The 22,299-nt window shown below is 37.3% G+C and overlaps 1 protein-coding gene across 7 annotated transcripts in view; it reads left to right on the forward strand.

Annotated features, from left to right (window-relative positions):
• Nucleotides 1-22,299, forward strand: part of tbc1d4 (TBC1 domain family, member 4) — a 240,678-nt gene that overhangs the window by 134,263 nt on the left and 84,116 nt on the right. For all 7 annotated transcript variants that reach the window (XR_011341992.1, XM_069890555.1, XM_069890556.1 and 4 more), the window contains 6 exons: nucleotides 3,422-3,511; nucleotides 5,336-5,440; nucleotides 16,823-16,955; nucleotides 19,339-19,430; nucleotides 20,335-20,445; nucleotides 21,878-21,997. Coding sequence is in view for 6 of the 7 variants with exons in the window: in XM_069890555.1 (XP_069746656.1) it covers nucleotides 3,422-3,511; nucleotides 5,336-5,440; nucleotides 16,823-16,955; nucleotides 19,339-19,430; nucleotides 20,335-20,445; nucleotides 21,878-21,997 (651 nt within the window). In the remaining variant the exon portion in view is untranslated. The remainder of the gene's footprint in view (nucleotides 1-3,421; nucleotides 3,512-5,335; nucleotides 5,441-16,822; nucleotides 16,956-19,338; nucleotides 19,431-20,334; nucleotides 20,446-21,877; nucleotides 21,998-22,299) is intronic.

Here is a 22,299-nt window from a genome sequence, read left to right on the forward strand (position 1 = left end):
GTAAGGCTTTATCTGTAAACTTGAGGGAGGGGGGTTTAATTATAATGGTGGCATGAATAACATAGCCCTGTTACAGCACCAGCGACCGGGATTCAAATTACCTGATTAAAGTGAACTTTAAATGTTACAATATATTTTTTTTCAAACTACTTTATATTTTGCCGTCTTCTGTTTTTTAAGTTGTGTGTTTTTAATGCAGGTGTATTAGGATTGTAATAGCAAGTCTCAGTCAACCAGAAAATTTGCATATGCAGCATTAGTGATCCCCGTACATGTCAGATAATGAGGATTCTAATTAACCTACAACCTCAATTAACCTACAACCCCTGTATACTTTGAAGGGTGGGAGAAAACCGGAGCACAGGGAGGAAATCTATGCAGACATGGGGGAAATGTATAAACTTAGACAGCGCCACATTCAAACCCAGATTGCTGGTAATGGCATTGCGCGAACCACATCGATAAGCATGCCACCCTTCATCTTTCTCCAACTTCTGGAGCATTCATAGTGTTGCATGGTAGCAAGTCACAGGTTTGAGCTCACTGCCAGAGGGAGAAGCAGCCGTTTTTGGCAGCCAGTTCTTTGGAATGCACTTCCTGAAAAGCTCTAAGTGCAAGTTTGTTATGTATTTAAAATAGAAGTATTTCGGAATAATTGAACTGTGTAGCTGGACCAATCAAAAATTTGCTTCAAGGGAACACACAGAAAACTGTTGAAGATGGTGCAATTTTGATATTCAAAAGGCTTTTGGACAGATATATAAGGTGGGCCTAGAGTGATAGGGGCCAATGCAGGCAAATGGGTCAAGCCCAGAATGCCAACTTGGTTGGCATGGACAAGTTGGGCCAAAGAGCCTGTTCTTTTCTGTATGACTTTGGTTATGACTTTATTTGTCTTCTGTTGTATTATTCCAACATTTTGGATATGCTTGGATTGTTATTCCACTGACAGTTTCAGATGGCCTCCAATCACTGAAAAGCAGAGACTTCATAGACAGTGTTTGTTTAATCTTTGGGATATATATACCAATGGGAGAGGAAGTTATTTTTGTTTACCTTAAAGAGTGATGGGAGTAGGTTAATCAAAAGGTTTCAAATGCACATCATTGAAGCAGAACCCTTTGGAATAGAGCAGGGATAGCAGTAACTATTTACAAGGGATTCTCTCTTCCTGATGAAGCCCTTACTTTGGCAGCCAGGTAAAAAAATATTGAAAGCTGATCAGTGTTAACTCCTCCACTTTCTGCTCCTCCACCAGCATAATCACCAACGAGTAATGACAGTAAGGACATTTCATTTTCAAATTAGCTGCCCTTGAAGAAGGGATAACCAGAAGCATGGGATTACATATGATTCCAAAGATGACCTGGCAGAGAAATAGGCTCCATTCAAACCTCCTCATGTCACACGGCAGTCCCTTCTCCATAATAGAAGGATCCACATTCCCTTGTTCCATTCATACCTCAGGTTCTTCCTTTGGTGACGAGCTCACCACTCTTTACAAACTATAATCGAATGGTAGGACACTGCGTGGATTGCTGTTAAATACAATTTGCAGGAGCTTTGTAGGTTGTCACTTCTCTCCATCAACCGTTCTTTAGTGCCCACTTCTCAACATTCTTTAGATGAAATAGCATCTTCTGAATTTCCTATTGGATTTTTTTGTTGATCATCTTACATATATGGCCTCATTCTCACATTCATTGTAGGAATCCTATTATGGGTGTAAATGTTTCTTTCTTTTGCTTTGATTTTGAAGATTTCACCTTGAAGATCTCTGCTATTCATTCTCCTTCACCAGTACTTGCACAAAACTCACCTGTGTCAAGCCACCCTACAGAATTTTCCAAGCCAGACTCCTGGAGAAAGATCACCATGCCTAGTTCAGCCACTGTGCAGGAAAATTTGCTTGGAGACTGGTGTGACGTTAACTGCCGCCTTGGAAAAGCCCCCCAACCATTTAACAGAGTGCTCAGTGCTGACTACACTCAGCAAATATTGCAGGAATCACCAACTTCCAGCGCTGCCTCCATTAATGATCTTTTAGTCCTGGAAACTGATTTTGGGGTATATTTAATTGCATGGTTTAGTCACTGTATTAAGAAAAAATGCAATGTTCCTTTCTGTGCAGCTAGACAATTGCAGTGTAAATTGCGTGTGTCACTGCATCTCTGTAGTTTAAGTTGTAATCTGCTATCTCTATCAACTATTTGGGGTGACACTATTGTGCAGCCAATAGAGCTGCTGTTTCACAGCCCTGTGTTCAATCCTGAACTTGAGGTGATGTGTGGATTTCGGGCAATTTCACTGTGATTGTGTGGGTTTCTTCTGAGTGCTCCAGTTTCTTCCCACATTTCAAAAATTGACCATGTAATTTGTTCTGACTGTGTAGGTGAGTGGTGGAACCTGGACAGGGGGTTGGGGGGGTGGCTGTGGGAGAAAGAGTTGCTGAAATATGGAAAGAATAAAATAGGAGGAGTGTCAGTCAAAAGATCCCCATGGAAGGGAATCCAAGGGATAAATTGTTTACACAAGGGTAGCAGGTATCTGGAATAATTTCTTGGAAACCAGAATAGTAAGATGAAGGTGTCACTTCGACAGACATTTGAATGAGCAAGGCTTGGAGGAATTCATGGAGGCAAGGAGATTGATTGTAGACAGGTATAATGGTTGACATAGACGTAATGGTTTGAAGGGCCTATTTCAGTGCTGTACAACACTAACGATATGGTTCTAGTGCAGGAGCTTCTCATACAAGAAGGGAAAATGAGCAAAAGGAAAATTGAAACGCACCCCAAAAAAGTACATTTCAAATCCAGTCCAGTGATATTTGGGTATTATATCTTGGAAAGGCCAAATCTTGCATGACAAGTACATATTTCTTTCGTCACACATGCAGAGCATGTCGCAGAGCACTTTCTACTAAACTTGGTTCAAGATAGTTCAATATGGCATTCAGCACTGTGGGATTCTTAGCAATAGCCACTTTCAGGTGCTTGAACGCAGATAATGCCGCGGCCGACACGGCTGGGGAAGTGCAGCTGGGACATTCAGGTGGCCGCGGAGAAGACGCCTTTCTGTCACCTGAACGTGTCAGCTGAAGGAGAGTAGATTCCGAGCGAACGGCAGCTCCTGTGGACTGTGGCTGTAGTCCCACTGCTGCTTTCAGGTGCAGCGGGGGATTCTTGGAGCCGAAGATTATACCTACAGGAGGAGGGTTAGATTAAGTGCTCTTCCTGGCTGAGTTCTCCACTTTCAGGTGGCCTCCCGACAGCCACATAGGGGTAGAATATGCGGCTTTACATCGGGGTATTTTGACCACCTGAAAGTGTCTAATATTTAACCAATGAATTAGAAGGTGCATTGAACAAAGGTTTTGTCTTATTCTCCAATGATACAATTCTAACCTTCTGCTTTGCAGATTGGACGGTTTGAAGTTAACCTCATCAGTCCTGACACCAAAACAGTTGTGCTTGAAAAAAATTTCAAAACTATATCCTCCTGTTCTCAGGTTTGTGGTGACTGAATTTTTCCAATGTTAAATTGAATTGTGTATTGTCACATGTGCACAGAATATTGTTTTGCATGTGATCAGGCAAGGCAACTCATACAGCAGGTAGCGCAATAGCAACAAAGTAATAAACAGAGTGGTGTTGCAATAAATCAAATAGTACAATAAATCAATAGAGAAAGGTACAATTAAAAAAAACAATGCAAGGACATCACCTTTTGCTAGTCAAAGATTAGGTTGGAGTCCGATCATTTGTTTAATCGCTGCTTTAATTTGATTTTGATTTAAATAGAGCTTGACGCTGTTTGGAATTATTTTTCCTGTTTTTACAACCTAGAACAATTATTGTGATATGAAGTCAAAAAGCTCCCAATGTTGGAAATTGCTAATAAAAACAGAAAAAGCTAGATGTACACAGTATATCATGCAGCAATTATGGAGAGAGAAGGAAAGGTGACCTTGGTCCCAAATGGGAAGAATTAAAGTTTATTGCAGTGACACGGAGTAACTGCAACGCCTTTACAGAGGCTCAGTGATTGGGACCGGGGTTCAAATACCACGCTATCTGTTCTTCCCGTGCCTGCCTGGCATTTCCCCGGGGGCTCCATTTTCTCCCACCATTCAAAATGTTAAGTAGGCTAATTAGATGTAAATTGGATGGCACAGGTTTGTGGGCCTGTTACATCTAATCTTTTAATAAAATTAAAAGATTTGAGGTGCAGAAAATATTTTGGGGAGTGGAGAAAACAATTCAAGTTTGTCCAGCCAGTCCCCATAGCTCATACCTTCTTATCCTGGTAAAATTGTGGTGACCTGATCTATATCCTCTCCAAAGCCTCCACACTCTTTCGATAATTCAGCGATCAGGCCTCACACAATAACCAAATGTGGCCTAATTAAAGTTTCATCCTGCTGAAATATGACTTCTCGACCTTTGTACTCAATGTCTTGACTAATGAAGATACGTATACCATGACCTTCTTTACAATCCTACCAAGTTGAGTTGATGCATTCAGGGAGCTACATATTTGTACCCCTTTATCCATTTGTACATCATTGCTGCTGAGGGTCGCAGTCTCCTTATGTTTTCCTCCTAAACTTGCCTGGATTAAACTGTATCTGTCATTTCTTTGCCTGTGTCTCCAACTGATCTATATCTTTCTCTATCCTTTGACAATCTTCTTCACTATCCATAACTCCACCATTTTTTTGTGTCTTCCACAAACTTTAGGAGGAACAATTAGGAACACCAAGATTAACTTGCCTCCTTAGTTTGTTTAACAGCTAAATTAAGAGGTGATTTTGACTTTAGAGTGGAGTTCGTTTCCTTGCCCTTATCCATTACATTGCCCGACAGTCTTATCAATGATGTTAAGAGTTATAATGTCAGAGTTTAACAGAGATGGGTGACAAACAAAGGTGCTACCAACTTGGAATGTTCATTCTCCACCAATGATGCTTGACCAGCTGAGTATTTCAAAAATGTTCTGGTATCTGTACAGAGGAATGATTTTGCTAGTTTTGTCCAAGTCACAAATCCAATGATCATACACTCTTATCAGTGATGTTAAGAGTTATTATGTCAGAGTTTAACAGAGATGGGTGACAAACAAAGGTGCTACCAACTTGGAATGTTCATTCTCCACCAATGATGCTTGACCAGCTGAGTATTTCAAAAATGTTCTGGTATCTGTATGGAGGAATGATTTTGCTAGTTTTGTCCCAAGTCACCAATCCAATGATCATATAATATGACAAGTAGCTTTTTATCTTTTTTAATTATATATTTGCATGTAACCAGTATATCTTAACATCTCATTCCAGGGTATAAAGCACGTTGATCATTTTGGGTTCATTTGTCGAGAGAACGTTGAGCCCGGGCTGAGTCAGTACGTGTGTTACGTGTTTCAGTGTGCCAATGAATCACTGGTAAGTTTATGCAACTGTGGAGTAAATTTTTCAGAATCGTTTTCACTGGAAATTGAAACAGTCCTTGAAAATTGTGCTTGCCTAAATGTGGCCGTTAGTACAGTATACCAGGAAAATATGATCTGGTCATTAGGCTGTTTTAAAACTCCATTTTTAAAGAATGTTGGATATTGGGGTTTTGACATTGTGATGAATGTACAGAATTCATTTAGTTATTGTCACCAATGGCGCAGACTTTATAAGACCAGCCACGTGACAACAGGTTTCGGAAGAACTTCACCTTTGGTTGTACATTGTACTGCACTCTGAATAACCTAATTAAATATTTGCTCATTTTCATCCTCTTACAATTTTTAAATTTTTTAAATTTAATTTCACATATGCATTAAAAATCTTAGACATAAATATTGCATTTAAAAGTATTAAACATGAATAAATAATGCTTTTAAGAAATTCCCCCCTCCCCAACAGCCCGATAGAAAAGGAGGAAAAAAAGAAAAAGGAAAACATCTAGATAATATTTATAAAACTTATTAAAACTATCAAATAAAGTTAACATATCTTAATTTTTAGAAGTTGATTACAACTCAATTCTGACAATTTGTAAATATGGTTCCTAAATCTTTTGAAAAGTTTCAAATTTATTACAAATTGTATGCAACCGCTTCAAGTGGTATCCAATTCCTTATTTCAGTATGCCATCTACCCATTCCCAAATACACTTCTGACTTCCAAGTTACTGCCACTCATTTCCTGGGTACTGCTAGGGCTATTTTAACAAATTCATTTTTGTATTTATTTAATTTCAATTTCAATTCTGTGCCAAAAATATTTCCAAGTTTAAAAAAAAAAGGCATTGGATCTTAAGGAAACTTAATTTTTGTGACTCTTTAAAAAAAAAAGCCCATTTCAATCCAAAAGGGTCTTGATTTTGAGCATTCCCACGTAGAATGTAGAAATGTACCTATTTCTTTATTGCTTCTAAAAGATTTATCTGAAAAATTAGAATTTAATCCATTTAATCTCTGGAGTAAGATGCAGATGATGTAAAAATTATATTGTGCCATTCTATACCGGACATTAATTGTGTTGTCATTCTATCCTGACAAAGCTCTAACCAAGTCTCCTCTTGAATATTTATTTTTAAATTTTTCTCCCATCTTTGTCTTGACTTATGAACTCCAGACTTATACATTCCTTTTTGCAAAATTGTATACATAATTGAAATAAACTTTTTTCATATTTATATCTGTGATTAATTGTTCCAAATAACTTTGTTCAGGTCATATCAAATCTGGACCTACATTTTCTCTTAAATATCCCTTTAACTGATAATAAGAGAATATTGTTTTGTTCTGTATTCCATAACTACTTTTCAACTGCTCCAATGTTATTAAAGTTGAACCTTGAAAACAAACTTTTACTGTCTTAAATCCTTTGCTAAATATAAAAAAAAAATCAAAAAGTTTAATATTTATTGTAAGAGGAATGAATTGATTCTGATTCAGTATCATTCCTGGTATCTGAAAATTTCTTATTCCCATTTCTAATTGTATTTTACTCCATATTTTAAAACAAAGTTTTAACAAAGGAATATCTCAATCTCTAATAAAGAACTTATCATTCCAATTATATATATAAAATTCTCTGACTTATCTCCTCCCATTTTATTCACTTATATATAAATCCATGCTGGCTTCTCTTCCTCTTGGAAAAAAAGTAGAGAGAAATTTCAATTGTGTTGCTCTATAATAATTTTTAAAATTTGGGAATTGTCCTAATTCAAATTTCCATGCCAATTTTTCTAATGCAACTCTTGCCATTTTCCTTTCCAAATAATTTTCCTTATGTGTTTAGATCTTGAAAAAAATTTGATGCTATAAATATAGGTTGTGTTTGAAATAAATACTGTACTCTTGTGAATATATTCATTTTTATACAATTATACAATTAAGACTTCCTATTAATGTTATAGGTAGATCCTTCCATTTCTGTATAGCTTCTTCTCCTTTCTTATGCAATGGTGTACAAGTTATTTAAATTGTTTTCAATTTTAATACTTAAATATTTAATTACATCTCTCTGCCATTTAAACTGTCTTTCCTTTTTACATTGCTCATAATTTGCCCTTACTATAGGCATTATTTCACTTTTATCACAATTTATTTTATAGCCAGATACTACACCATATTCTTTTAATCTTAAATGCAATTTATTTAATGACCTTTCTGGTTCAGTCAAATACATGTTAATATCATTTGCAAATAAGCTAATTTTATGCTCTTTCCTGTCTATATCATTATCATTATCAATAAGTATAATTAATTCTGGCAAAAGCTCTATTGCTAAAATAAACAATGAAGGTGACAGTGGACATCCTTGTCTACTTGATCTAGTCAATAAAAAAAATTCTGATATTTGCCCATTTGTTACCACTTTTGTTTTAGGTTTATTATATAGAGCTCTGACCCAATCTATAAATGTGGGTGCTTTTCCAAATGTTATTAAGACTTTAAATTAAAAATCCCATTCAAGTCTATCAAACACTTTTTCAGCCTCTCAATTAACTACTGCACTAGGTTCCTCTCTTAACTGTGCTAAATGTACTATACTCATTAACTTTATTACATTATCTGGTAATTTCCTTTTTTTAACAATCCAGTTTGATCAATATTTATTAGATTGATATTTCGCTATTCTGTTTGCTAACATTTTCGATGTTATTTTATAATTCACATTTAATAATGAAATAGATGGTTTTAAAGAATCACATTATTGCTTTCTTAAATGATTCTGGTAAATCATTTGACTCTCCCACCTGCTCCAATACTTCTATACTTCTATAAATGGAGGAATTAATAAATTGTAGCGGCAGCTACACTGCTACTGAAAGAACACACAACCAGACGGGTTGAGCTCAGTAAGCAGAACTGATTTATTGCAGGCTGCTGGGCTGGACTTATACTCCCAGCCCAGACCTGGCTAAGAACTGCGCTGGGGTGCACTGATGTCACCCGGGCATCATGTGGTCCTCCTGCGTGGGCTTCTGAGTCCTGTGCTGGGAAGAAAGGGAAACCCCCAATGGCACCATTTTGGCTGGCTGCCCCACCGCGTGGATTACAAGCGGGGCCAGTTCACCTGCCTAGTGGTGTGCCACCACAAAATCTTCAAATGCCTTATAAAATTCAAGGGAAAAGCCATCTTCTCCCAGAGACTTATTATTTTGTAATGAACGCAATGCTTCTTTAACGTCCTTTTGAATAAATGGAATGGCCAATACTCTTTGATCTTCTGTATTTAATTTTGGTGAATTTATTTGAGACAAAAATTCTTCTATTTTATTGTCATCTTTTAATGATTCTGACTGATAGAAATCTTCATTTATTTCTTGTGATTTATAAGTTATCCGATTTGATTCTTTCTTAGTTGCTATAATTGTGCTAGAAACTTGTTCTCTCTTTAATTGTCACACAAGAACCTTGTGTGCTCTCATTCTTCACATAATATCTTTGCTTCATTCTCATTATATCTTTCCTTTTTATGTTTGCAAAGTATAATATTTTAATTTCTTATTTAACAACATTCTTTTTGTTCTTCATTTGATTATATATGTAATATTTTTTCTATTATTTCTTCCTCAAGTTGTTCTATTTCTTGCATCTTTTTTAATCTTAGATGTATAACTTATTATTTGACCTTTTTTAATATTTTTTATAACAGATAAAAGTAATAACCACAGTTACATAACTGAAATATAACAATTTGTTAAATTTTAAAGATGATTACGGAAATATAAACTAAAAATGATTCAGAAACTTCTGCAACAAAAAATCCTACCTCTAAACCTCCTAACAAAGAAAGGAATAGCAAAAGATAGGAAAGAAATAGATGAGAACACCCAACGTCATTCATTTACTATATGATAGGGAGATCCAGTCTTAAATTTTCAAATTAAAATAATCCAAATATGGGCTCCAAATCCTTTTAAATATATAATATTTATCCCTTAAATTATGTTTTCTTCTCCATTGGTATACACGATCTTATTTCCAAATGCCATCTTTGTAAATTCAGCTCCATTTGATCTTTCCATGAAATAGCTATACATTTCCTTGCCACTGCTAAAGCTAATCTCAAAAACACCATTTGAAATTAATCTAATATATATGTCAAGCCCATTTCACTAACATCTCCAATTAAAAAGATCTTTGGATCTAAAGAGAATTTTATTTTTAAAATAGTTTGTAAACAATCTCAATCTATACCAAAAACCCCTAACTTTAACACAAGACCATATTGAGTACATAAACATACCTTTTTGATCATTGCATTGAAAACAAGATCTGAAACACTCATCATGTATCTTTTCAATGTTCTGGGGTCAAATATAATTGATGTATAAAATTATAAGTCATCAGTCTGTCCCTAATATTTACTAACTTTGTCATAGTATATCTACAAATATTCCTCCAACAATCATTTTCCAATTAAACTCCCAAGTCCTTCTCCCATTTAAGTCATGATTTATGCAGCTCAATCTTATTTTGCATTGTTTGCAATGGTGATTAAATCTTTAGCACAAATTAATAAGACAGGAAAGGAATATAAAGGGGATTAAATCAAGATTGATGGAATATAAAATCAGTTTATTTGCAGATGATGTATTAGTCTATTTGACTGACCCAAAAAAGTCTTGGAAGGTTTTACAGGTGTAACAAGCCCAAAGGACCCCAAAACCCCGCAGCAATAGATATTCGCCATGACAAATGGTTACTTAAACAAAAGTTGTTTTTAATTATCTTTAAACATGAAAACAGAATCAAACTTTAACTTATCACTATTAACTTAACTATCCAACTAAATCCCTTCTAATTCTAAGCGCACGTATATGTAATGTGTGTGCAAATTTAAGAAAAGTTCTTGGTTCACAGTTCAATCTTACTTCCTATTCTTCCAAGTTCACTGGTTGCAGGCAATTCTTATACTGTGCACAGAATATAACATGTATAAAGTTCACCAGGCTTTGGTGCTCGAAAGGTAAACATTTACCACTCAGGAAGGTTCTTGTAGGGTTGCAGAGAGAGATATGTTGCTCCAGGATTTTCACAACTGAGGTACCATCATTAGTTACCTCAATGTCTTACTGATGAAACTTGGCCCATCAGGGTTCTCCAGTTGATAACCTTTTTGCTTCAGGCTGCCACAGAGTTCCGTTCTGTTCTATTTATTCCAAGAGTAACATCAGACAGATAGCACTTCCAGCCATCCGCCACTCTGGAGCTTCTGCTTCTGTTCCAACAAGCTTCTGCTTGTTTCAGCTGTGTGTGTGTGTGTCTCTCTCTCTCTATCCATCTGAGATTTCCACTGCCAGCCACATGACCTCTCTCACTTGCAAAACCCCCTCCTTCTCCAGCAAACAATAGGAATCCATCTGTTGTTTTAGGTAAACAAACCTCTCAATGACCTCTGAGTGAGCACTTTGCAGAGATGATAAAAGCCTTGCAAAAAAAAGTCCAACAGAGACAACCTGACTCTTCCAAGACAATAGCCTATTAATTTCATGACATCATTTCAATTAGCACCTACTTGTGAAATGTGCATAGCATTCTCCATAATTTCTTTAAAGGCAGTGAATATAAATTTTTCAGTATTTCAAATAAGATCTGTTTTAAAATGTATGTATGTATGTAACCTAGTCTAATTTTACCAATTTATCTCCCAAAAACCCCTCCAAATATTCCATCACACAGGAAAAATTGTTACAATATGGGGAGTTATCTGGGTATAACGTGAATTGGAATAAGAGTGAACCGATGTCATTGGAGGCTGATTACTCTGGTTGTAAGGGAGGGATAGGTTTTAAATGGTCAAATCATATTAAGTATTTAGGTATTAAAGTGAATAAAGATATGTCAATTATTTGATTTAGATTATTTACCATTAGTGTCTGTAATAAAAGAAGATTTCGTGTTAAGAGTGAATTATATAAAAATGAATATATTTTCTAGACTTCAGTATTTTTTTCAAAATATTCCTTGTTATGTATCAAAGTGGTTCTTCAAAGATTTAAATCCAATGGTTAGGAAATTTTTATAGAAGGGACAATTGGCGAGGGTCTCTATGCATAAATTAACTTGGAAATATGAGTTTGGTTTGCAACTTCCAAATTTTAAAAATTATTATAATGCCACTCAACTGAAAATTATAAATAGAATGTTTGATTTAGATAGTCCTGTAACCTGGCTAGATATAGAATTGAAGAGAATTGGAGAGGATAGAAGAAATTATCTTATTTATAAATGGAATAGTAAAGTTATAAATCTCCTACTTTATCTCATTTAATAAGGATTTGGGAGAGGTAAGCAAAACTATTGGGATTCAAGGTGAATTACAGTATCTAGATATATGTCTTTGTTTCAGAATAAGTGTTTATCTTTTACGGTTGATAATAATCTTAAAATTTGGAATCAGAACGGAATTAGAATGGTAAACGACTGCTTTGAATTGGGTTGTTTTTTATAATTTGAAAGGTTGAAGGAAAAATATCAAATCCCTAATCGCACACTTTTTTGTTATTATCAAAAATCAGTGTTGTCTGATTATTTTGGGAGACAATTGCATTTACCTAAGTAATCGAAATTTGAAATGTTGGTCCAGAATGGAGGGAAGAAGGGTTTTATTTTGGAAATGCAGCAGAAAATGCATAATTTGACCTCTTAAATATGCTTTTTTTGCATCCTATTAAGCAAACTTATTCATCACTGAAGTAGAATTAATTTCAAAAAATATTCCTATTTGCTTTTGTATAAATTAATAAAAATCCTTCCTTTTTAACAACAGAATTAAATCTCCATCTATAAACTGATTTCTCTCTATCTTATTGATATTGCTTAAAAATAAAGGTGAGTAGTCTGATAAAATTCTTGCTTTAAACTCTACTCTTTTAATTTTTCCCTGCAATTGTGCCAATATTAAGAAAAAAAATCAATTCTGGAGTAAGAGTCATGTCTCTTTGAACAAAAAGAAAACTCCCTTTCTTTTGGATGAATTCTCCTCAATACATCAATTCATCTCATATCTTTCAGTAAAGACTGTGCAACTTTGGCGGCTTTGCTTTTAATAACATTTCTCACTGATCTATCCAACAATGGGTCAAGACAAAAATTAAAGTTTCCTCCCATTAATACATTTTCATAGGCATTTGCTAAATTCAAAAAATGCTCCTTGAACAAATTCCTCATCATCTACATTTGGTGCATATATATTCAAAATAAGTCCAAAATTCAGAAAAAATCTTGATAATCTACCATTATATATCTACCTATTGGGTCTGTAATAATGCTTTGTGTTTTAACTGGAAGGTGTCTATTAATCAAAATTGCTACTCCTCTAGCCATGGAATTAAATGAAGGCATTGCAACACATCCTACACAATCTCTTTTCAACTTTTGATGCTCAACTTCAGTTAAATGTGTCTCTTGTAAAAAAAAAGCAATATCCACTTTCATCTTTTTTATATATAGCATTTTTTTCCTTTTAATCCCATTGATATCAATACTCACAAAATTTGCCATTTCACCCATTAATTATTATGATAATGCCATCTCTCACCCATACCTCATCACTTTCAACTCCTAGTTCTGCTACATTATATATGACACTTATTATTAACTATTTCAGATGTAAAGAGGATAAGAAAAAGAAAGAAATCCTGTAAAGATAGAAACAAAGAAAAAAGAAATCCCTACTGATGTTGTTATGCAGATAAACAACATTACTCCCATGAATTGGTAGCTGTCAACACTGCCCTCCCAGCTCTCCAGAAGATATTGCTACATTTTATTCACTTTAACAGATCATCCTTTATCAGTTACAAATATTACTGTTCAAAATGTCCTTCAGATTCCACTCTGCTGCTCAGTACTCATCTCCTCTTCACAACAAATATCTAGCAGAGAGTCGGCATACTATTTAGCCTTCTTTGGTTCAACAAAGAACTTGTTTTGGCTTCCTGGAACAAAAATCTTCAGGATTGCTGGATATCTTAAATCAAAGGCATAACTTTTTTTTTCTCACAGTACATTTTTAATTGAATTAGATTCTTTTCAACAATTCAAAACTTCTATCTGGATAGAAAAAGATCTTATTTCCATTATATTCTAAAGGTCCTTGTCTTTCCTTTGCTGGTTTCACTGCTAGTTTCAAAATCTTCTCTCTTACTTGATAATGAAGGAATTCAACCAGTATTGGTTGCAGGTTTTGATCTGGTTGTGGTCGCGGTCCTAAAGTTCGATGAGGACTTTCTATCTCATTATCTCCCTGTAATTCTTTGACTCCAAGACTTGTGGGATCATCGTTGCAAAAATTATCTAATAGTATCTCCTTCATCCCCTTCTGTAAGTTGAACAATTTTTATATTATTTCTTCTACTAAAATTTTTTAAGGCATCCAGTTTTTTGGGCCACATGATCTTGACCAGTCGTAAAATTAGTTTAGATATTCTCTACCTGATCTTCAATTGAATCAATTTCAAATTCTGTTCCCTTAACTCACTTTTCCATCTCTTCAAATCTTTTTTGCATATTCACCACTACTTCATCTACATGTTTAGATCTAACATCTGATTTTTCCATTAATGCTCCAATGTGCTTTATTCCCTTCTACATTGCCTTAATTTGCCGATCTAAATTATGCATGCTCAAAGTCTTAGCATTTTTACTGTTTCTAGCTTTCAGCTGCCTGCCTGTTCTTTCTAGTTCTTCTTCCATTTCTTCTTCTGACTGTACAACCTCCTCATCGCTAGAGTTGGATTCTTCTTCTGTTTCCTCTTCTTGTTGAAGCCGTCTATCTCTACTTCCCTCTTCTAGCAATGCTCCTGTTTTATGCCTTCTGTGCACGCATGATGCCTCAGGCGTGCACAGAGTCGCTTTTCCTTTCAGGACCTCTGGCTGTTGTTGGAGGTGGCTCAACATCAAAACGTCTTGAGTCACCCCCAACCACTGACTTCTTCAGATGGGTCACTACCTCTGGAACAGCTCCTGGATCCATTGTTGAGGTAGGCCTCTCTTCTCTATCTTGTAATTTTTTTTGTTTTGTTTTTCTCTTGAGCCAGCAGCAGCTTTTTCTTTCTTTGGAGACATCTCTAGGGTGTTCTCTGTTACGTTAAATATTATTATTTTTTCCCTCTTTTCCTTCTCTTTTTTTTTTAAACACTTTTTTCAGGAGGGCTAAGTTCTCCAACCTGACTCTAAACCATCAAGTGACAAGCCCCGTCCTCTTCCAACTTAATGCTGTTTTAAAGTGGCAATGTCAGTAACACATTTGTGGATGAGGTGACTCTTCGATTGATCTTCACAATCACAAAAGCTGAAATTGATTTACTGCACCAAATGTCTTTCTTTTTTCTTTGGCTTGGCTTCGCAGACGAAGATTTATGGAGGGGGTAAAAGTCCACGTCAGCTGCAGGCTCGTTTGTGGCTGACAAGTCCGATGCGGGACAGGCAGACACGGTTGCAGCGGCTGCAGGGGAAAATTGGTTGGTTGGGGTTGGGTGTTGGGTTTTTCCTCCTTTGCCTTTTGTCAGTGAGGTGGGCTCTGCGGTCTTCTTCAAAGGACGTTGCTGCCCGCCAAACTGTGAGGCGCCAAGATGCACGGTTTGAGGCGAGATCAGCCTACTGGCGGTGGTCAATGTGGCAGGCACCAAGAGATTTCTTTAGGTAGTCCTTGTACCTTTTCTTTGGTGCACCTCTGTCACGGTGGCCAGTGGAGAGCTCGCCATATAACACGATCTTGGGAAGGCGATGGTCCTCCATTCTGGAGACGTGACCCATCCAGCGCAGCTGGATCTTCAGCAGCGTGGACTCGATGCTGTCGACCTCTGCCATCTCGAGTACTTCGACGTTAGGGATGAAAGCGCTCCAATGGATGTTGAGGATGGAGCGGAGACAACGGTGGTGGAAGCGTTCTAGGAGCCGTAGGTGATGCCGGTAGAGGACCCATGATTCGGAGCCGAACAGGAGTGTGGGTATGACAACGGCTCTGTATATGTCTTTCTTCTTTGGCTTGGCTTCGCGGACGAAGATTTATGGAGGGGGTAAAAAGTCCACGTCAGCTGCAGGCTCGTTTGTGGCTGACAAGTCCGATGCGGGACAGGCAGACATGGTTGCAGCGGTTGCAGGGGAAAATTGGTTGGTTGGGGTTGGGTGTTGGGTTTTTCCTCCTTTGCCTTTTGTCAGTGAGGTGGGCTCTGCGGTCTTTAGAATGTTAATATTTAACACTATTCTTCTTGACCTCTGGGTTTCAGGATACATTTACAACTACAAATCTATAATTGTCAACTCCTTTCATTAATGAAATAGTTTTGGGAAACGAGCAAGATTATATTTATACTCTGCTGGCCAACTTCATGCCTTTATAACCTCTGGAAATTTGTACTCCTCAAAATCACGTCAGCCATATGTGAACTTGCCCAAATTCTATTAACTCATTACTGGAGCAAAGCATAGGAACAGGCCTTTCAGTCTGTCATGTGCATGCTGACCATGGCATATCTGGCCATACTAAATTCATGAACCAGCATTTGGACTATAACATACTATTTCTTGGCAATTCGAGTGCTCGGGCAGAGCCTTTTTAAGGCAGAGCCTTCTTGAGAGAGTTCATAACTCAACCACATTCTCAGGGAGAGCGTTCTAGATGTCAACCACTTGGGTGAAAACATTCTTTATTAGATCAGCCAAAGCAAAAAGTTTCCTACATTCTACCCTATCATTGCCCCTCAAAAATTTGTACCCTTCAATGTAGTCACGACCTGTATCAACCTCATCTGCTCCATGAAAAACAAACTTGTTCTACTCAGGGCCCCCCCAAATGTTTATTACATTCATTTAAGTTTCCCTGGAATTATTTTCTATTCAAAACACGTATGAAGATCAGAAATAAGAAAAGGAACATGCCATTCAGCCAGTCACACCTGCACTGCCATTCAATGAAATCATGTTTGATCTGATCTTGCCCTCAGTTCCACTTTTCTCACTTATTTCCCTTTTACTCTTAACACTCCTGTACTCAAAAATCTGTCAGTCATGTATCTATTCCATGACACTTTCCTCTGCTTTCTAGAGTAGAGAGCTAAAATGATTCACAAGAAGAAATTTCTCCTCACCCCTGACTTAAATGGAGTGACCCCTTTACTCTGAAACAGTGACACGAGTTCTTGGTTTCCCACAAGGGCAAGCCTCCTCTCGGAATCAACTTATAAACCCATGCTCAGCAAATTGTTGTTATCAACATAATTCTTTTCAATTTTTGGATGCTTTTCTTTCTCTTTCTTGTGCAGATGTGTTTGTGAAGGCATTCATTTGAACTTTGCTCTTTTGACAGGTGGATGAAGTCATGCTGACCTTGAAGCAGGCGTTCAGCACTGCTGCTGCACTACAAAGTGCCAAGACTCAGATTAAACTGTGCGAGGCCTGCCCCATGCATTACCTGCATAAACTCTGTGAACGGATTGAAGGTGGGTGGTCACATCTTGGTTCCATCTGCTGCTGCCAGAATTTAGAGCATCATCCTCTGCGCATATCAAAAGGCTAGAATGGATGTGGTTCTCTCTTTTTTGTTTAATATGGCCCATTTTCTAGCAGTTCCAAAATAGGCAGGGATGCAGGGCTAATTTTTTTAGGTGCTGGAGCTCACTGAAAATGGCAATAAGGAGGTGCCCAGAACGGTGAGTTCCAACAGCGCTGCACCCCTGAAAACAGGGAGTGACGCAGTGGAGCGGCAGGTGAAGCCGGTGCCTCACAGGTTCTCTTCTGACCTCGGGGCTGTCTTTGTGGAGTTTGCACATTCTCTGTCTGACTCTGGATTCCTCCCACATCCCAAAGAGGTGTAAATTGGCAGGTTAATTAGCTGCTGTAAATTGCCCTGAGTGAGCAGGCAAGTGGTAGAATCTGGGGGCAGTGGACGAGATTACAGGGAGCATAAAATAAAAGGTGTAAATGGATGGTTGACAGTCAACATGAACATGTTGGGCCAAAGGGTCTGTTTCCACCTGTTGTATTGCTCTGTAATCCTACACCACCACTGACTACTCAGCACTACTGCTGGGGTTTCCAGCCAGACTGTTACAGCAATCTCCAGATGCATTGCATGACTGAGGCAGAGTAGGACATTGGCTCAAACTGAAACCAGCCCATCCTTCAGCTGGTTTCCACTGAAGAGGAAATTCTTGGTCAACTTGTTCTGAGCCTTTCTAGCCTACAATTGCAGAAGGAAGCTGGTGGAAATGCATTGCTGAGAAGAAAGACCACATTGTCACACGTGGTACAAACCTGGCCCTTATATTCTGCCCAGATGTGCATCAGAAATCTCTGAGACTCCTCAGCTAAAGCTTTAGTGAGTTACCCTGAAGCCCTAGCCAAGGCTCTAGATGGCCCATTTCACTTATTCTTCAAATGTGCTTTGCTGAAATTGATTTCTTGTATAATAACACAAAACACTTCAAAAGAAGGATTCCTGACGAAGGGTTTCAGCCTGAAACATCAACCGTCCTTTACCTTCCGTGATACTGCCTCCAGCATTTTGTTCAATGTATCAAGAATACAAAAAAATGTTTTACGGACACAGTTTTTTTGGGAATAAATTAAAATCTAGTTATCAATTGCAAAAGATGGTCATCTGTTAATCTGTAATATGAATTGCCTGATTGAGTGCAGCTCTCTCAAAATTCAATTCATAGACAGTTTGGAAACAATTCCACCTGGAATGGAATGGTAGAGTATTTTATTTTCAATATTGCTATCCTTGTACTAAACACATTTTTAGTCATCCAATGACTAGATCAATCTCCTGAACAAGGCTTAGTTATCCAATGACTAGATCAATCTCCTGAACAAGGCTTAGTCATCCAATGACTAGATCAATCTCCTGAACAAGGCTTAGTCATCCAATGACTAGATCAATCTCCTGAACAAGGCTTAGTCATCCAATGACTAGATCAATCTCCTGAACAAGGCTTAGTCATCCAATGACTAGATCAATCTCCTGAACAAGGCTTAGTCATCCAATGACTAGATCAATCTCCTGAACAAGGCTTAGTCATCCAATGACTAGATCAATCTCCTGAACAAGGCTTAGTCATCCAATGACTAGATCAATCTCCTGAACAAGGCTTAGTCATCCAATGACTAGATCAATCTCCTGAACAAGGCTTAGTCATCCAATGACTAGATCAATCTCCTGAACAAGGCTTAGTCATCCAATGACTAGATCAATCTCCTGAACAAGGCTGGGTTTCCGTTCCAGTTATTCCTCTTCTGAAGTCTCATGATTATGTACCTCCGAGGAATGCAACTCTTCTGAACTGTTCTGACAATCAATTAGACCTGGTCTGATCTGTACTCAGCTCCTAAATGATCAATGAAATCTGCCCTAAAGCAACAAAACTAGATTGTGGCAAAAATTCCCTTCTTAGTATTCTCTCCTTATTCTTTGAAGGGGGTTGAGAGTCACTAGGAAGGTGCCGTCCTTCTTGAACTGTGGTGGCCCATGTGTTGAAGGAAATCCTGTTGCATAAGATTTTAGTCCATCAACTGCAATGTATTTCCCTGGTCAGAAATCTGGTATCGCCTGGCAGTCTGTCTGCTGGCTGAGCTATGGTCGTAGCTTTGCGAAGTTCTGTTGAACAACTCTTGTTGATTTGAAACTCGCTTTATAGGTGGCAATCGCTGAGGAAGCCTGAAACATTGGCAGCATTTGTGCTGGACAGTAATTTTGACCACAAGGTTGGATTTGCAGTCAAAAACGGGTGGCTGTATTCTGAACTATTTTAGTCTGAAGCAGCAGGATGAATTGTAGCATCTGTGGCGTTTAATCGGAGAATTAATCCTCTCTTTCTCCAGGTCTCTATCCACCACGAGCCAAGCTTGCAATACAGCGGCATGTTTCCCTTCTGAGTGACAATGAGCAGGCTGATATTTTTGAGCGTGTGCAGGTAAAGCCTCCCTACAAATGTCCTCACTAAAATCAGAAATTAAAAGAAATAGGGATAAACATGAATCATGAATTATTCATTATCATAAGGAGACATTTTAAATATTAAAAGGATTAAATAAAAATTTCTCATTTAATCACAGTTTGAAAAAAAACTACAATTATTGAAAAGCCATTGCTTGTCGTGAAGCATCAGTAGTTATTTTTAACACGTACATCCTTACATTATGCTTTGTGCTCCTTCACTGATGGCTCTAAACCTTTCCCAGTATGATATTTGGTAGAACTTTTATATGGTGTCTACATGCCTCTTTGTTGGGATTACTCGAGAGAGGTATTAAAGAGAGACAGAAAAAAATAAGAAAAATGGAGCAGTAAGGACTTGGATGTTGTCTTGTGCCAAGGCTGAAACCCAAATGGACATGACTTCACGATTTATTTCAACCCTTATAGATGGATCTCTAAACTAGAGCTGTCCCTAAAGAAGGCTTGGTGTGGTTTTGGACTGTGCACTGCATTAACAAGCGAGGTCCTCTTTCTGATGGAGACAGTACTACTGCTGATTGAAGACCAGTTTCTTTGGTGCCTCAGCTTTCTTCTCTACCTCTTTGAGAAGCTAACCTTTGCAGCCATTTCTGTCAAATTGCCAGTGGTCTAGGGTGCACAAAAGCAGCTCTGAGTTTGTCAACTCAGAGAACAATGGAGGGCTCCCAGCAATGAGGGCAAGGCCAAGAGAGAGAACTGAACTTTCATGGGTATCACAAACCACTTGACCTTCATTACATTGGGGCACCATTGCGGCCATTTAAAGCTTAGGAGAGAATGGTTAGGGAATAACTTCAGAATAACTGGTGGAGCTTTTGATATTCTTATTCATAATACTAAAAAAAAAGCTGTCTTGACAGAAAATGAAGCCGGCTGATGACCAAGACGAGAACGAAATGGTGATTCTCATTCTGAGGCAGATGTGTGAGACCAAACAGAAGAACCATGCTCACCTTGGAGAGACTCCCACGGTACAGTACAAGTCATTCTTTAAATTGGGAACCCAGAAGCTGAGTGCTGTGGGGTTTATAATTATGAGCCATGTGATATTCTTCTTGGAAAGCTTTAGTCAAATGATGTCATGTCTGCATAGATTTCGGGTTCAATCAAGTAAGGATTTAGCTTCAGAGTCTCTAACCTTCATTAAGTGGGACTGCATCATAAATTAAGATGAGAAATAAAATGAGGCTTCCAATAATTCATGCCTGCATTCTTCTAGACGAATTAGAACATTGTCTGGAATTAGTATTATACAAGATTGTTTTGAGGCGGGTAAATTTTCTACATTTAATAGATTACAAGAGAAATTTGGTATTTCTGCAAATTCATTTTTGCTTATTATCAAGTTCGAGTTTTTTTTGCAAACACAATTTGGTAAGGATTTAATTTTACCAAGTCAATCTAAGTTTGAGATTTTAATGGTTGACAAGGAAACAAAAGGATATATATTGGATATGTATAGGTTGTTGCAAGAAAAGGTGGATAAAGTTGGGCTATATAGGACATAAGAGAAATGGGAGAAAGATTGAATTGTCTTGGGAGGAATGGTCAAATATATGTATTGATAGTGTTACAAAATTAATTAATGTGAGATATAGAATGGTTAATTATAATTTTATTCATCAATTATATTTGACTCCTGAGAAGTTGAAGAAATATGGATTTAGTCTAACAGATTTGTGTTTTAGATGTGGAGAAAAGACAGGTACTTTTATGCATTGTGTATGGACATGTAAAAAAGTTAAATTTTTTTGGGAAAAAGTTATTACATTTTTGAGAGATTTATTTAAAATTGATTTGCAAATGGATCCAATGATGTGTTTATTGGGTTACATGAATGTTGTTACTTTGGGATTGGTTGATAAGCCCCAATTGGCATTTTTGCGGTTAGGGTTAGTGGTTGCAAGAAAACGTACAGCAATAACTTGGAAAAATGATGTGGAATTGAATATACAAAGATGGCATAATGAACTGCAATTGTGTTTATATTTGGAAAAATATAACATAATTTGCAAAATAAATCTTTTTTGTTAAAATGTGGAGTTTATATTTGGATTGTATGGTTATTGATCTTAAGTAAGAGTTATGTAAAGAGTTGGCACGTTGATTAATTAATTTTAAATGTATAATTTTTAAGGCTCCGAGGGGTGGGGGAGGAAGTTAAGATGATGTAGTTAGTAGAGGGAGGGAGGGGGTGGGGGATATTATCATTACTACCATTATTTTTTATATATTTTTTCCTTCTTTTTATTTGTATCTTGTATTTTCCTTTTTTGTAATATTTTGTAAATTTCTTAAATAAAATTAAAAAAATACATTATCCAGCAGAATTTCAACTTGATTTGAGTGGCCATCTTCAATGGATTTGCTGCAATGTTGTGAACCTCTGTTTTCTCCCCAAAGCCTTTGCCAAATAATGTGATCCCAGAACACTCCGCAACCATGGGCAGGTTCAAACTCGACATTTTGAAAAACAAGGCAAAGAAGTCGTTAACCAACTCCCTGGAGAACATCTTCTCGCGGGTAAGTAGCCAGGAATTTTGTTCTGTGTATATGTGTGATTTGTTGGCTTATTTTCAATGGCCAATCCTTGAAGAGTCAATTTGTGGCATCTGTTGGGAAAGGGCTTGTCCAAATCTCCTAATGCACCCTATTGGCACCTCAACAACAATGATTTCAGTCATTGATATCCCCTGCATTTTCAGTTGTGCCCTTGGTCCAAAACCTTACAGTAACTGACCAAACAGTTTTTCAATCTAAAGCATGCTGTGTGGTAATTAATTTGGAGGCTGAACTTTGGGAGCTTGGGTTATGGCGGTTGGAGA

This window comes from Narcine bancroftii, chromosome 7 (assembly GCF_036971445.1).
Source record: "Narcine bancroftii isolate sNarBan1 chromosome 7, sNarBan1.hap1, whole genome shotgun sequence".
NCBI lineage: Eukaryota > Metazoa > Chordata > Chondrichthyes > Torpediniformes > Narcinidae > Narcine > Narcine bancroftii.